This window comes from Colias croceus, chromosome 2, assembly GCF_905220415.1.
Source record: "Colias croceus chromosome 2, ilColCroc2.1".
Lineage (NCBI taxonomy): Eukaryota > Metazoa > Arthropoda > Insecta > Lepidoptera > Pieridae > Colias > Colias croceus.
In genome coordinates, this window is record NC_059538.1 from 7,231,351 (window position 1) to 7,249,252 (window position 17,902).

The 17,902-nt window shown below is 33.5% G+C and overlaps 2 protein-coding genes, 1 long non-coding RNA gene and 1 other non-coding gene across 4 annotated transcripts in view; 1 reads left to right on the plus strand and 3 right to left on the minus strand.

Moving 5' to 3' along the window:
* LOC123701842 (zinc finger protein 395) overlaps window positions 1-1,788 on the minus strand; it is a 37,898-nt gene extending 36,110 nt beyond the window's left edge. Inside the window, exon 1 of the mRNA XM_045649428.1 lies at window positions 1,414-1,788. Coding sequence (XP_045505384.1) covers window positions 1,414-1,788 — 375 coding nt within the window. The remainder of the gene's footprint in view (window positions 1-1,413) is intronic.
* Window positions 858-2,842, plus strand: LOC123701852. The gene is made up of 3 exons (XR_006752792.1): window positions 858-1,305; window positions 1,474-1,594; window positions 1,668-2,842. It is a non-coding gene; the product is annotated as an uncharacterized LOC123701852 (long non-coding RNA).
* A 3,630-nt stretch (window positions 2,843-6,472) lies between these two features.
* Trnaa-agc lies at window positions 6,473-6,545 on the minus strand. The gene has a single exon. It is a non-coding gene; the product is annotated as a tRNA-Ala (tRNA).
* Window positions 6,546-7,661: 1,116 nt separating this feature from the next.
* Window positions 7,662-17,261, minus strand: LOC123702371 (methylcrotonoyl-CoA carboxylase subunit alpha, mitochondrial). Its single transcript, XM_045650117.1, has 14 exons — window positions 16,959-17,261; window positions 16,666-16,870; window positions 16,284-16,501; window positions 15,592-15,739; window positions 15,346-15,483; window positions 15,171-15,266; window positions 14,776-14,959; window positions 14,242-14,432; window positions 13,447-13,578; window positions 12,274-12,444; window positions 11,668-11,791; window positions 10,641-10,834; window positions 9,321-9,458; window positions 7,662-7,843 (listed from the first exon to the last, which is right to left on the minus strand). Exons 1-14 carry the CDS (start codon window positions 16,985-16,987, stop codon window positions 7,685-7,687), a joined length of 2,127 nt encoding a protein of 708 aa, XP_045506073.1. The 5' UTR covers window positions 16,988-17,261; the 3' UTR covers window positions 7,662-7,684.
* Window positions 17,262-17,902: the final 641 nt, after the last annotated feature.

The window sequence follows — 17,902 nt, forward strand, 5'->3', positions numbered from 1 at the left end:
TAAAGACCGTTAGTGTATAATATGAGATACACATAAACACACGCGTGGCAATCGGCTACGTTAATTCAATCCGGCTGATGTCGCGTCACGCAGGAGAAATTGAAATTCCATCTTGGTGCGTAGCGTTAACGGTGTAACGCGCGGCCTATTTCGTGCTCGAGCATTCTTAATTTAATAAAATTAATTATTACCTACGTACAAAGCATAAAATTTCTGTACGTTTTTATAGTAGTAACAAATGAAACACTAATCGATCAGAACGTGATATACTTGCAAGCAATGTTGCAACTTTAATTAATCTTATCTGGGTAATATTACTACACGTGTGAATGCGCAAGTTTACATGCAATAATATCTAATCAAATGTTACCATTTTAATGATGTGTGCTCTCTATTGGCTCATGTTGATAATGTTATTTGAACAAATTATCTCTATTGTAATAATGTCAAAAATATTTTTGGGGAAAGCCTCTCCGATTTCACAGCTACGCACGACGCGACGTGCCGAATGTGACAAACTTATTATATCATACTTGTTGGTAAACACGATACGTTCGTGACGCATTGTGCTATAACTACCGAATAGATCTAAGCAATAAAAACATGTTTATATTTCTCTTGCTAACTGCGAAGCTATTTATTAATTGGATTACTGGAACTGAAATGATGCAGGAAACGTATAATAATATATTTTTGTGATGGTAATATTACAACATTGTGAGTTAGATCGATGGGAATTATTTACCGGTTGCGCTAGATCTGCAACAACAGGTTGGCGTTACTAGAATAATCTCGGCTTTGTGATGCGTTGAAGAGCTACTATATAGTGGGCTTATGCGTTGTTTATACTATGTAATGATATCTGTAGTATATATATTCAGTTCTTCAAACGTTTAAAGATTTAACGATGAGTGTACAGACACACGATTATCTCTACAAAATACGTGAATATACTGTGGTTTTAATGAAATTCATCATTTATTTTGAGATGGGCTCACTGGACAGTTTTTGGTTTGACTGCCGAAATGTTTTAATGAGTGTGCTATATTACTTGTATTACGGGTGCATACAACATAGGCTGCGTGCATATCGCCCCACGTGCAAGCGAGGTCAATAGCTCTGCACGCGCGCTCGCTCCCGCCCCCGCCTCACATTAAACCTTTGTCTACGTACAATGTTATGATGTCAACGTCACTGAAGCTAATAATTTGATTTCATGAAATACAAATTAATTAAAAAATTATTAACAATCCCTCATAGCTTGAAAGTGATGTTCTGGGATGCCGTTGATGTCTTTTCTTAAAGGTAGAGTTTTTAAAGTAAAGTTTTGAAACTGTGAATTAAAATCTTGAAAGTTTATGTGAGCTTAAGTTATGTTAAATATGTATACTTTTGTATTAAATTGAAACTCACCTCAGCCGCAGGTGCATGCACCTGAACGCGGAGTTCATCATTATCATGATTGTGTTCCAGTACATCAGCGCGGACTTCACGTCCATTGTATGTGAGGAAGACGCGTTGGCCAGGCTTGAGACGGACGCCAGTCAAGCCTCGGAACCCAGGACCAATGAGCTCCGCATCTCTATATTCTCTGGTTAGTTTTCCACCATCAAAGCGTACAGTATATCTAGTGTTGGGAGTCAAGTTGATACAGTTATTGTTTTCAGGGAAGGGTGCTGGCGTTTTCACTGCCTGAATCATTCCCGAATAGTACAGTCCATCATCACCGAGCGCAGCTACTCGGGTTCCAATGATAGAGCGCTTTGCGAGTCGTTTACCGGTCGACATTGTTGCTAAGTTCAAAAAACTATAATTATTCAAATAACACTTCACCAAGTCTTTGATGACAGTCCACACTGACTTTATGAAAATTTCACTCAAGTATTTCAAATTGCCCGGCGTACGCGTTTCGCAGGGTAACCGTCACAAAATTTTGGTAAATTGTAAGAACTTCGTCGCAATTCCGTACGTTTTACACGATCCGGCACCTCAATAGGCCGAGAGTGTTGACAGCTCTCACGCGGACTCATAATATGAAGGCAGGATCCGTGTGGATCGGGACAAAGGAAAATCCTTCCGCGGCAGTAAACTTTGCACGCAAGCTCGTAACAGACAACCTCAATAGACACGGTTCAAACGAGAACTGGCGTGCGTGCGAGCGACACCGGCCGGCCGGCGAGCGGGAGCGGCGACCGCCCGTCTCGCTTCTTTGTTTTGATACTCAGCTGTTTGTGGGAGCGAGAGAGCTTATTACAGGCCGTGCGAGTGGGCGCGAGCCGGTGTAGTTTAGTTCGGAAATTTTCGTGTCACAAGCCGTGGCTTTTGTTCGGGCGGGCTCGCTATTTTCAGAGAGCCGCCCACGGACGACATTGAGACGCGCCGGCTTGGTTCGCACGTGGACTGGAGGAGTGCTAACGGGATTGCACAACGCACCGCGACGTCGACTTAGGCCCGCGAGCCTGTATTCGCTTGCCGGCTAATACGTGACACAGTTTCTATTCGGATTTTGGGTCAATTCAAATGTCAAGCAGATGCACCCCACTTATGCAACGCTATTAAAGCGGCCTCGTTACATCTACGCACAAATTGAATAATTAGAACACGCAACGGACATAATTATCATTCAAAGATTTCTATAAGACAGTAATATTCCTGTCAAATATACTACCTAAGTATATTGTATTAAAAAATACATACTACGCCTTTTTATTTACAGTTTTAACTTTTAAATATAATTTCTGTTACAACTCTAGATCGTTACCTATAAGATGGAACTCTACATCGCTATGAGCTATAAGCCTATAAGATATAATCGTAGAAAATAAAATAAAGTAAACAGATACATTTTTGTTTAATTTCTTAAATCTTCATAATGTGCTTTATAATGTTTGACGCTGAAAAATCCTCGCATAACAGCATTGAAATTACTTTCAATTTATATACATATTTCATTTGTTTCACCACGTGACGACAATAACTTTCATAATGTTAAAGGCCATTATTCGTTTTATTCCGCAACACTAAAATAATTTAAAGAAAAATCACGTTTTGTTATTACTTATTAATCACGTTTTATTATATCAATAAAAATATATAGAGCACGTTCGACCATAACCGACAAAATTATTAGTTTTGGTAAGTTCAATAAGTTATAAATATAAACATAACTTTCATCTGAAGGTTTTACGCCACGTGTAACGTTTAGCCTCAAGCGATATTATTGATACTAAAACAATAGTTGTACCGTAATTTACCATTAAACGTCCTTTTCATATAGATTATAACCATAGTAAAAAGAGAGTTATAACTCTACATTTCTGGCAACGGTTTTTTACATGTTTTTATCGCATTCATTTTTTTAATCTCAAGGGAAATACAAAAAAATCGTACATACATATTTTTATTTAAGTTAAATATTTATATATATTTTTTTATTATATTTATAAAGTATATATTAAGCACGATCATAAAATATGACATTGTAGAGAAATAATTGAAAATCTTATTTTTACACTAGCTGTTGGTCTTAGCGTATTGATATATAATTATATAGACTATAGCCTCCCTCGATGAATGGGCTATCTAACATCGAAAGAATTTTTCAAATCGGACCAGTAGATCCTGAGATTAGCGCGTTCAAACAAACTTTCAGCTTTATAATATTAGTATAAATAAAATTTGAATCTTGAAACTTTTATATATTTATCATAATTAATAATATCAATAATTTAATGACTTTCCTAATCTTTATTAATTATTTAATTATTATCTACATCATTAGAACAATGCCATGTAATGTACAGTCGTTAGCATTGCACATGGATGTCCCACACTAAAAATAATACCTACTTACCAAAACAAAATTTTATCGTAAATATTTAATACAAAAATGGTACCTAGTACTTACTACCTACGCCGTATACCTACTACCTACTCGCATAAATCAAACAACATCTTCAGATATAAGTATTAAATATTATTATTTACGGATATTAATAGAATTGCCTACACACCTTTGCGTTCTTAATACCCACTTGTTATGAAATTGTTTGTAGAATGTAGAGCCAATAAGAATCTGCCGATTTCAGAATCTAAATGCGTCGTTGATCAGCTGGTGCAGACAACAAATACGTACAATCCTTGAACTCAGGTAATAAAACCCGCACAAGTTAACAATACAACCAGTCCTCTATGAGATATTATTAACCTTTCTTATTGGTACTGGTAGTAGGTATGTTTTGGACCTTCCAGGATTATAACAGATGGCTAACGGCCGAAATAACAAATTAAATAAGGTAATCGAAAGTAAATTTATTTATTGCGTTTGCTATATTAGGTAATATTAAGCCGTATGGCTCTACTTTTTAACCGACTTCAAAAAAAGGAGGTGGTTATCAATTCGGCCGGTATATTTTTTTTATGTACACCGATTACTCCAAAGTTTCTGAACCGATTTACGTGATTCTTTTTTGTTCGATGCGGGATGGTGTCGAATTGGTCCCATAAAAGTTTTATTCAGCTAGGCCCAGTAGTTTTCATTTTATGAGCATTTTTGTCTGTACTCGATGAGCTGAAATTTTGTATACGTATGTAAATTGGATAGCGATGAAACATTATCATACATAGCGCTGATTTGATGATGGAATCGGAACGTGGCCATAGGAACTCAGAAATATATTGACTCAACTCTATCGAGTTTGAGCTCGTTTGATTCGTGTTGAAAATGACTCTAAACAAAAATAACTGCGTTAAAAACAATCAAATCTTTTTTTATTTTTTACTTTTCCGTTTTTGAAGTCGGTTGTTTTTAACGCATTTATTTTTTACTTTGTAAAATTGATCATATCTTTTACATAATATTATACTTATGAATTAAGATACGCAAATTTATAATATGTGAAATATACCAAAATATGGTTAGATAATGGCTAATGGCTATCCAATATTATTGAGAAGAGCTGATAAAACATAAAAAAATTCATCAAAATGAAATACATACCTACCTACGTTAAAACTAAAAAAGAACTTCCTTTTTCACAAACGCGTCATTGACGGGAAAAAAGAAACCAATACCTACATAGATTAATAATAAGAAACAAAACGATAGACCACATTATACATTTAAGAAATAATTAAAATTGTGATTAAAATACTTATGTAAGAACTTATTTAAGTTTTTTCAGACAATAAAACTTACTATCCTATTGTATTTAAAATTTTGTAATAAGGAAGGTATCATTGACCTTTGATTTTGAATATATTACACACAGGAAGTATTTAAAATTAATTATACACTTTTTTCGCTTTTTGTAAATAAGCAATCTTAGCATTATTGTAAACTAGCTTTCCGCCCGCGGCTTCGCGCGCGTTTTCAAAGAAAAACCCGTTCCCGTAGGATTTCCGGGATAAAACCTATCCTATGTCCTTTCTCGGGTATCAAAATATCTCTATACCAAATTTCATGCAAATTGGTTCGGAAGATTTTCATTCAATTTGAAATCATTTTTGTTCTACTCCCGCAACACAACTGTTATCAAATACCTATAATAAGTTATATTTTGATACAATGTAAACAGAGCATGGTAATTTTATGCTAATGACTAAAATAGACTAAAATATACTTGGAGGTGAGGAGCAAACCTAATAAAAAAAGAAAAACCTGTTGGCTGGCAGGTTTCCACAAGCAAAGACCTACATAAATGTAGCGGTAACAGCGTTCGACTCGATAGAAATAGCTCTCCGTGGTGACCGTGCCGTATCTTCTAACCAAACTGATAAGGGAAGAAAATCATGATTCCGTATCTACCAGACCTCAAACCTGCGGTATGAACCACCAATTTACTATACATATTTTCAACTATTGAGAGTGTGTGTTATTTATTTATCTTAACCACAAACCAACCATTGTTTTATCAAGTTGACAAGTTTTTTTTTCTTTTTTTATCTTTAACATATTAACTACTAGTGGTCCGCCCCGGCTTCGCCCGTGGTACATATTTCGCAATAAAAGGTAGCCTATGTCCTTTCTCGGGTATTAAAATATCTCCATACCAAATTTCATGCAAATTGGTTCAGTAGTTTAGGCGTGATTGAGTAACAGACAGACAGACAGATTTACTTTCGCATTTATAATATTAGTATGGATGGGTATAAATATATTGTTTTTGAAAATAAAAAATGCCACTTGGTTTCGTTAAATTGTTATGAGTGGATGTTATCACAATTACCTTATTTATTATTACATATTTATTAGTAATAAGTAATAACTAAACATACATGTTTCCTTAAATTGTACGTACACACTGTAATATAAATTTTAATTAATTTGAAATATTATAAGGAAATTGTGTAACAAAACCTAAAAATTACTTATATATTATTAGTTATTTATAACAACAAATGTGTATAAAATTAATAATGAACGACTTGAAATAAAACAAAACAAAAAATAAATAAATTACAATAAAAAAACTGGAGGCGCCGGGTATCGATCCCGGTACCTCTCGCATGCTAAGCGAGCGCTCTACCATCTGAGCTACGCCCCCGACGACATAGAGTACGAAATAATCAAACATATCGGGTGAAAAGAAATACAAACATGTTTAACATGTAATACGGAAACAACTTTCACAAACCTTGTACTAACTTGTCAAGGTTTTAAAATTTATCTTATCCTAACGGTTATCTGTACTGTATTTGATACGCGACTTAGCGACAAGTAAAGTAGGCCGTTCTAATCTCATTCTAATACTCCAAAAATGTAAATTGTAGTGATAATATTCACAATGAATACATATTAAATCATAGTAAACAACAGTACCCTGTAATGATGATGTTTTGTTTTCATGACGAAGTGATAAGTTCGTAGTGATAACAGTTGCGTATAAGATGAATTACTTCAACGTGATTATGCAAGAAGTCGTTTAATTTCTAATTATGTAGGTAGATTCAAGGAAACGTAATTTAATATTCATAACAAGCAAAACATTACGTCGATGAGTAGAATAAAAATCAACGTGATTCAAAATTAACTTGTCCTCTTTATGTATGCAGTATGCACACCATTTTTTCTTATGTGCGGTAGTAATGAGTTTACTAACACCTCTAGAGTTTAGTGGAACTAACCTAATTATAAACTACTTCACCTTGCTTGTGTTATTAACATTATGCTCAGGCCTCAGAGGTGTCGCCAGGGATTCCGAGTGAGCTTTTCATTCTCAACAGATGCTACAGATGGCGCTCGTGAACCGGTAACCACCGGTAACTAATAAATGACCTTGAAAAAATAAGATACAGGAAATATTTTTATAGGCATACTTAGAGCATTTTTAGTACCCACATACAGGCATTAAAATACTCCTTGTTATTGTTTGTATAATAGTTTATTTTTAAAGACATAAAGAAAGTCCTTGTAAGTTGTATGCTGTAAATTAAGTGTACTTACGTCCATTGCTATCGTCTGTATCCAACATTGGCTATACTACGAGCAAAAAAAAAACCGAGGATGCGTTCTAAAATACATATTAAAGGTGCTATATTTTACTATTTTCATACAATATTAAAATGTGCGAATTAGGTAAAACATATTTTTCGTATAATTGCGTGGTTAGGGTAAAAAAAAACACATTAATAACAAAAATATATTTATGTATACAAAAATTTATTTATGTGTACATCTTAATATCTAGCTATCTTCCTGTAATGTGACGACTTGTGCACCCTTGCCCACCGCGTCTCCTTGCTTGAAGGGAGCTACTTCAGCGACAACTCCGTCGCGAGGTGACCGCACTACGTACTCCATCTTCATTGCGATGACCACGAATAGTGGCTGCCCCTTAACTACCTGTATTGATAATGAATACTTAGAAAAAAATATGGTTAAGTAGTTGTTTCATGCTGCTATAGGAGTTAAAAATTAGCATTGGATTATAGAGTCAAATCCGTACCCTTAATAATATTATAAATATGACAGTGTGTTTGTTAGTTGGTCTTTGAAGTCACAGCAGAGAAATTTTATCATATGATTTTTGTATCTATATTTTAGAAATAACTTTAGTAGGTGTGAGTGACACATGATCCTTTTTAAGGGGAAAATCTCCCTTCCTTTGACTTCGCTGGTGAAAGACGTGGATGGAAAGATAGTATCTACAATAATTGAACGCGCTAATCTCAGGAACTACGAGGCTGATTTGGAAAATTATTTCAGTGGTAGTTATATGGCCCGTTTATTGAAAAAGGTTATAGGGTAAATATCATCACGCTAAGACCAATAAGAGCGGAGCAATGCGGGTAAAAACGCGGAGTAAGTATAGTTTGATAATAAGTTGTACAATAAAAAAAATTGAAGATCAAATGATACGTACGATACGATACGAGACATAATATATCAGCTCAAATAGATAAGGCATATTTTGACGGTATGTCATGGATAGCTCTTATTAGTAATTTAGTCTACGCATTTTATCTTTAAGCGAACAAAGTAGCAGACCTCAGCACTGCTAATAATTGGGGTTATGCAAAATACACATTTATATTTTTTGTGTTTTTCTTTAAGTGTGGTAATTACATTTATTTTTATTATTTTGGTAATAACAATACAAAACGTCTCTAAAATCTGTTTATTCTTGCAATTTTTGATTAGACAAGCTTTAATATTATGCGTTTCCTGGTTGCGAAACACGTAACCGTGAGATATAAAAAGTTTCGCCCATGCATTTTAAATAATTGCTATGTTTTTAATTTAAAAGATAAATAAAAACATTCAGGTTTTTATTATTACGAAATAATTATTTAGTATAAAAAATATATTTCACATTCTATTAAAATAATGTTTTGGAAACCTAATTATACTTAAAATATACCTATATATTATTAACTTTTAGGAAAACGTTACATATAAGTTTTTTAAAGACCTTTAAAGTAAAAGTTATGACTATTTTTTATTAATATTACAAAAAAAATTGTATGTAATTATAACTGTGCTGTGTAGGTTTAATACTTTTGCCGTTAACCTTCTTTAAAAATATCGTTAAGGAAGACCACTCAAAATTAAAATATTCTTTTAATTTTGGTGGATAAAAAACATTTGGCGCCGTATTTACACTCATTACTGCACCGCGTATGTGTGTGCTGAGCACACGTGTCAGAAGTGAAACTTCTATGGTAAGATTCATAGATACCAAAATAGTCGCCTTACTCCATTGCGTGACGGTATTGCCATGACGCGACCTTGAAGTTTTACTCTCAACGCGCCCAAAGAAGTTTCACTTCAAAAATAACCCTCCTAATTATAATATTATTTTTTTTTACTTTTAACGTACCTTATCCCCTTTATTGACGAGTATTTTCTCGAACACTCCCGGGGTGGGTGAACAAGCGTTGTTGGCTGTTTGTATGGAGCCAGCACCAGCCGCTTCTCTGTATTTGGGTCGCGGTAGATGTACTACTTTTTGGCCATTCTGGAATAAAATTAAATAGACTACAAGATTTACTTATGTTATAAGTGTACTGTTATCTAGGTTTAAATTCAACCCTTTCATTCTAATGCGAAGGTTGAATTATTCTCTTATATTATGTGCACCATAAGAGCTAGCGCGCAACCGCAACTATTTTGTCTCTCCCATCAACTCTATGGGGAGTTGCGTCGCTACGTGCGCGCACTTTCTTACTAGCCCATAGAGTTGATGGGAGAGACAAAATAGTTGCGGAGACAAAAGTTGCTCTTGCGCTCTAAAAGTACTAGACAATAAGATAGGTGCTTTACTAATCAAAACAAAACTCGTTAAAATGTCAAATAAATATTAAATGCATTTTAAATAAATACTCTTTTTTGTATTGTTGAAATCAAGAAGCTTATATCTAATACACTGGAGATTGCACTTTGAATGTTGACTTGTCACGGGAAGGTATGACCTTGAATGACGCCTGGTTGTTTTTTGTCCCTTTCACACCTAACTTGGCAAGTTGGTGTGAAAGGGATGAAGGAACAACCAGGCTTCATTCAAGGTCATACCTTCCCGTGACTTGTCAACGTTCATAGTGCAATCTCCAGTGTATTAGATATAAGCTTCTTGGTTGAAATTCAAACTCGTATGTATTCGATTGATTTTGAGGTATTCTATTGATAGTTTGTGATAGTTGTCAAATAAAGTTGCCACACGGAAATCGTTGTTTTATCCATACTAATATTATAAATGCGAAAGTAACTCTGTCTGTCTGTCTGTTACTCAATCACGGCTAAACTACTGAACCAATTTGCATGAAATTTGGTATGAAGATATTTTGATACCCGAGAAAGGACATAGGCTACCCTTTATTGCGAAATATGTACCACGGGCGAAGCCGGGGCGGACCACTAGTTAATTATAAATATGCCATCAGATTCTGTTTTACCTATAATTAATTAAGAGTGTGTCAAGTAGCGACAGCGACCAGCGTACCTTTTTAAGTTATTTGAAATTAACAGTTTAATTTATTTTATACGAATATATGTGGTACCAAATGTGTATTAAACTCCTCATATGACTCAAAATATATATATAACAAAACAGATGAATCACTTAACACTTATTATATTGAAGACAAATAATAATATTCTACCCAATTGAAGCTAGGTTCTCTAATTAGTTAAAAACAATTACCTCATCATACACATGCACTTCTCGGTCATACGTCAAAAGACCGACATTGCTCGTCTTATCATTTATTTTTGTTATTAGTCTTAACCCCTCTTGCGTTTGCTTTATAGAGGCTTCCGCTTTCTGCCATTCACCGTCGTTTACACGCACTTGATATGCGTTTGGAGTGTTCTCGTATTGAACTGTCACTTTTATATCTGAAAAAAAATTTTTACTTGAGGATTCATTCAATTTGGTAACAAATGGCAAATAAAATATATTTGATCAATTTATTATATTATGTGGCAGATGTATCAAAGGTAAAATACAATGTATTCTTCTAAGTTTTAATTAATGTTATTTTGACATTTGATTTAGTATACAGTAGTCAAATAGTCGAGTAAAGTAGTAGTTCGCCCCAGTATACGGATAACTTGATTTTTTTTTGTATCCACCTCTCTGTTTATTCATATACATATAACTACATCGAATGTGAATATAAAATTATATCAAACTGAAAGGCTATAACATAAAAATATGTTTCTTTCATTCTGTTTATTCACTACTAGCTTCTGCCCGCGACTCCGTCCGCGCGGATGTCGGTCTTCGCGTGGATGGTTTATTTCTCCATTTTGAGTAACTCTGACAATGACATCCTATAAATATCTATTGGACCCAAATACGGCTAGGCCTATAATAATACGCATAACGCAACGTGTGTTCGCGGTTCTACAGAACAACGTCTATGGATAAAACTGAAAAATTAAGATTAATTTTTTTCTACGTATTTTTCCAGGATAAAAAGTATCTTATTTTACGCCCAGGATAATAAGGTATAATTAATTATACCAAGTTTCATCGAAATCGTACCGTTAGTTTTCACGTGATGCCTTCACATACAGACAGACAGACAGACAGACAAAAATTTTTTTAATCACATATTTGGGTTTGGTTTCGATCCAGTAACACCCCCTGCTATTTATTTTTTCAATATTTTCAATGTACAGAATTGACCCTTCTACAGATTTATTAAATGTATAGAATAGATTACCTTTTTCGCCAAACTTCAAGTTAATTGTTTTTTGCAATTGATAATTCGGTCGCCAGGCGGTAGGAGCGACGGATATCCCCTTCCATGTGTCGTTCGGTGAACTTTCCAATTGAGATTTAAGTATCTAAAACAACGTCGGTAGAATAGATGTAATTGAACGAACTATATAAATTATAAATGTTATTTTTTTTTGTAGTACTATGAATAAAATCTGAAATAGATACTTAGTAATACATAATTGAGCGTCCAAACTTTTGTATTTCATGCATTTACACAATAAAATATGACATTCAGGTACTACATTTTTTATGTTTTGCAATTTCCGCTCCAGTTTTTTATATTATTTTTATATCAGTCTTAGTGTGATGTTAACTTTGTCGCTAATTGTAAAATTACCTAAGATCTTACGATGATCTTAGATCTTACGATGATGATTGATGGGATCAAATGAAAATTATCTCTGCATAATAATAAATGCAAATAGCGCGTAACCTATTACTAGTCTTACCGATTTTAAAACCATATACGCTATCACCGACCGAGTAAAATTTTTATTCCAGTAAAATGAAGTCATATCTATGTTCTAACCAACACAATTATACGTACATGTCCCAAAGCAGCTTGTACAGCGCACTCATCGCTGAGTTCCAGATCTTTCTGCGGGAACAACTCCGCTTCGTGTTCCGGTATGAACGCGGTGTGCACGTCGCCCGATACGAACGCGCTCGCACCGCTCAAGCGGAGCAGGAAGTTCACGTTCGTTTCTAGACCTGCTACCTATAAATGGAGTATCTATAACTATTAGGAATTCGGATAACAAGGTTCCAGTTCAATTAACTTGAAATTTTGTCTAGCTATTAAAATAGATGGTATAAAATATATCATTATACGATGGTATACGTATCTATAATTAGATATGATATAAAAATATTAGTAAGTATAAAATTTTATAGAGGTGAAGTTTGTGTGAATCTGCAGAATTGATTTTAAAATTGTTACATTATTTCGGAGTATCAGAGGATATTTATTTTATCTCGGTCAAAAGTCGACACGAACGCGCTCGCACCGCTCAAGCGGAGCAGGAAGTTCACGTTTGTTTCTAAACCTGATACCAATAATAATGTATCAATTATTAGGTATAGGGGATAGGAAAAGTAGGTTTAATTACTATTTACTTGAAATATTGTCTGGATATTGAAAATTCGATGGTATTAAAAATAGTAGTATGTATAAGAGTATGGGTATAGCAAATTAGATGGGATAAATAAATAGAAAGTTTGTGTGTATCTCTGGATATGCAAAAATGATAGTAACATTGTTTCGGACTTAGGTTTCGGAGTATACGTTATTTATTTTATATCCGATCAAAACGGGCTCCGCCACGGCAAACAACTAGTGACATAGTTAATGAGGTTTTTGCATTGTAAATGTTTTGGTGTTGTCTTTAAAACCTTTAATTAACGATTTGCTAATTACTTTTATTGCTTTAATTGAGCTTACATATTTATTAAGTGCTTTAATACAGAAAATTAATTGGATTAGCTTAATGAATTCTCGTTAGTGGTGGTAATTAAATACTTTCTTTTATTTAATTTTATTTTTTCCGAAAACTTCATTTGTTTTGAAGTGACACACTAACTACTAGAAAAAAAAAAGTAACAAAGTTATTTGTCACACATTCATCAAATGCACTGTTTAACATACCAATGCTTTATAAATCTCCAAACTCCGCAAATAATATATTTTATCCAATACCCTATGATTGAAAAATACACTTACTTGATATTCGGAAAGTTTACGTTGTGTTTTAGCCAACGCTTCGTTTCTATCACGTCCCCATACGACAAGTTTCGCGATCATAGGATCGTAATGTACGGATACTTCTTGTCCTTGCCTCACTCCAGTTTCCACCTGCAGAAAGAAAATAAATAAATGATTGGTATAATAATATATTATTGTACTTTATTTAACAAACTCTTTATTAAACTTTTTAAAATTTGTTCTCTTCGGTTTTTTCTGTAATAAATTGTTAAAAGTGCTATTTATACAAACTAATCATGCAACCTTTTCAAATTTTGTTCTCTTGGTGTTTTTGATGTTATCAATTGGCAAGTGCTATTTAATCTGTATTAAGAAAACGTTAACATAATAATTATTATTATTGGTGAACTTTGCGGTGTATAATTATTAAGGCGTATTAAAACTGTTGTTGATGGTATTTAATTATTATTTATAAAATTTATTTAACTTTATATGTATGAGGCAAATCTTGATTTAAATATTACTTGAACGAATTTTTTACAAATCATATTAGAAAGGATTCTTAGAATATATTTTTTAAAATCTTTATCAAAAAAAGAGTGTGTGTACTTATGTACACGCGTTAGAAGTTATACTTCTTTGGCGTATGGAAAAAAAATACTAGAATATACAACTTGAACATAGTTACATACCACCTAGAACTAACTTCATGCTGTTAAATTTAGGTGTCGGTGTGCGCGCGCATCGTAAAAATTCACTCTCATCATTTTTTTCCATCGCGCCAAAAGAAGAATAACTTCAAAAAGTACCCACTCGAACATTATCTTCAACTGTAGGCTGTGTCAAACGGTGCAATGTACCCGCTCTTGGCAAGAATCCGGCGCGTGGTTCCTCCGCGTATATGCGGCATTCCACCGCGTGACCTCGTCGGATGATGTCGTCTTGTGTTAGTGGGAGCGGCTCGCCTGATGCTACACGGAGTTGCCATTCTACTAAGTCCGTGCCTAGAAACCATATTTAGAGTATTAGGAGTAAACACGATACAGAGGAAGAGTTATTCGTAACAATTATAATAAATGATAGTATATTATTTTCAATCATTTTGAAAAAAATTATGACATTGGCTATGAGTTTTAAATAAAAAATAACATAAAATATTTTTGCGGTTACAATAGAAAATAAACAAACGGTATTTTTCTTTCGTGGTCTTATGAAAAAATGGAGCAGAGTTCTGCATTGGACAATTTTTGAGCGGGATTATGAATCTAATTGTTTATTGTACAGTGGAAACAATAAAAAATTGTATATTTTGTAAAACATGAGCCACAACAATAATACTCAAAATACCTGTAATCATTTCCGTAATAGGGTGTTCTACTTGCAAGCGAGTATTCATTTCCATAAAGTGAAACTCATGAGTCTGTCTATGCAGGATGAACTCAACTGTTCCCGCTCCCACATAACCAACAGCTTTAGCAGCCCTGACGGCCGCATCACCTAACGCTTTGCGTGTTTCTTCAGACAGACCAGGCTGGAATTTGTGCAACACAAATGACATAAGTATACATTATATGTATAAATGTGTTCAAGAAGTTTAAGAGGATGAAATAGAGAATGTAACAGCTCGCATAATAATGAAAACTAGTATAGAATAAATTTATAGTAATTGTAATATCTTATTAGTTTGTTATATAATATGTAAATGTAACACATTTTTGTTTCATTAAAAAATAAACACTCACTGCAGGCGCCTCTTCAATTATTTTTTGGTGTCGCCGTTGAACGGAACAATCTCTTTCAAATAAGTGAACAGCATTTCCATGCATGTCAGCGAAAACCTGATTAAAAAGTTGTAGAAAATTCATTAAATGAAAATAAGAAAACATAATTATTATTTTATATTTAATATTTACATACCTGTACTTCAACATGTCTTGGATCTGTTATGTATTGTTCTAACAACATATTGTCGTCACCAAACGATTTAAGAGATTCTCTCTTCGCTGATTCTAATTGAGTCAAAAATTCTGACTCTGTCATAGCAATTCTCATACCCTATAAAAGTATGTATATATTTAGGAGTATACAGAATATATAATAATCCAATACAACAAGTTTTTTTATATTATTATATATTTTTCATTTGCCGTTAATAATACATACTTTACCACCACCTCCGCGTACAGCTTTAATCATCAATGGGAAACCTATCCGCTTAGCTTCAGCATGTAAAAATTCAATGCTTTGATTTTCTCCATGATATCCTTTCACTATAGGCACTCCAGCCTTTGCCATTATGGCCTTTGAAGTGCTGAAATATTTTCATAACATAGTAATTCTGTAATTATTATTAACTAGCGGTCCGCCCCGGCTTCACCCGTGGTACATATTCACGTTTTCTCTACATAAGAACCATCCTCGAACTTCAAGAAATATTATAAAAAAAGAGTTAACAAAATCGGTTAAGCCGTTCTCAAGTTATGCGCTTACCAACACATTTTGGGATTCATTTTTATATTATTATTAATTACAGTCTACATAAATGGTAGATTTAAAAGTAATTTGTTACTGGGCCTGTTATATGTATTATTTATTAATTGTTAATTTTTTAGATCTGTTTCAAGAACATTTCCTACAAAAGTCAATTAGTTCAGGAAAAATTTATGTGACATGCAAACTTCTTTTTAATATTCACTATATTTTTCTTGCTTCATAAAGTACTTAAAAAACAAGCTTGTACCTATGTGATTTTCTTGTATTAATGCAGAATGCAGTTACATGTTAAAAACTTCTTTATACCCTCAGAACAACAAACATTTATTAATTAAATGTAATAAACATGTATTTTACTATACCTTTTAATCCCCATATCTCTGATAGCAGATGTTGGTGGACCAATGAATATAAGACCTTCATTGGCACATCTTTCACAGAACTCAACATTTTCAGATAGGAATCCGTAGCCTGGGTGTATCGCTTGACTTTTAGATTTTTTTGCTACTTCTATTATCTTGGCTGCATTTAAATAGCTCTGTGATGAAGGAGCTGGACCTATATGATAGGCCTCATCTGCCTGAAAAAGGAATTTAAAATCTAGCTGGCAAAATGTGAATGATCAATTGATGTCAGTTTTACTTAAAGTTACTGCATAAACAAGTCAATTATAACAGAACATAATTATTTAACTTAATAATAAGCTGATATTATAACCTAAAGCAATACAAAATATGGACATACCATTTCCACATGCATTGCATTTTTGTCAGCTTCAGAATAAACTGCAACTGTTCTTAAACCTAGTTTTTTGGCAGTTCGCATAACTCTGCATGCTATTTCCCCTCTGTTTGCTATTAATACTTTATTAATTGTTCTACACTGAATATCAGCTTTGATAGCTTGTGCATGATTGAACCGTAATCCACTATTAAAACTTTGGAATTGCCTTAAAAAATACGAAATGAAATAAATTAGTTAAGTCTAATAATAATCACAACAATAATATAAATCAGATCGAGTTCAAAAATTCTTACCAAATTTTACTTAATCTATGAGAATACATTTTTTCTTAACTGGGATGTAATTTATTCGAGATTCTACCGCTAAAATGTTTTGTCGAAACTTATACTGATAACGATAACCGCTCACATTGAAACGATTGTTAATGTGTTTATGCATAATCATTATTGTACGAATGTCGTCACATATGGCTATTTGTTATTCCTTATCACAAACTTGAATAAACTAAAGTCAAAAATGATAATAAATGTAAATGAGAGATTGTGCTTTGCGGGTGATAAAAATTACGCTAATAATGTATTTTCGTCGCAGTTTGTTTACATTTTTGAAATTGACACTTGACAGTTGACACCACAGGTTGACACCGTTGACAGTAATAAGACAGCCGACAGGACATCCTCCCCGAACATGCTGTTTTCCTGTGTTTTCCAATTACAGAGCATAATATACAGTAATAGTTCAGGATACATCGCCCATTTTTGCAAGTGACTACTATCAAGCTGATTTTCCGTTTGTAGCTTTATTTTGATGAGACACCGAATAATTTCGTGTACGAAACTCTCGATTTTGGTAGCTAACAGAGATAACAAGGATAAAAATTTTTGATTTGATGGTTCTCAAATATTTATTACGCAATTTGTAGGAAAATATGTCTGTTGAATTATATAAACATTAACTAAGTGAAAACAAAAAAAATCAGCTTGTTAGTAATCATTTATGATGACCTCGTTATCGATACACTTTGGAAAGGGGGACTCTTTCAACCAACCATTGATTTTGTAGGACAAATATTTTTTCGAATAATTTAGGTATAGGTAATTATCTTGAGATTGAACAAAAAAAAATTCAGTTAACGTAATAAATATTTGAGAACCATCAAATCAAAATTTTTTATCCTTGTTATCTCTGTTAGCTACCACAATCGAGACTTTCGTACACGAAATTATTGGGCGTCTCA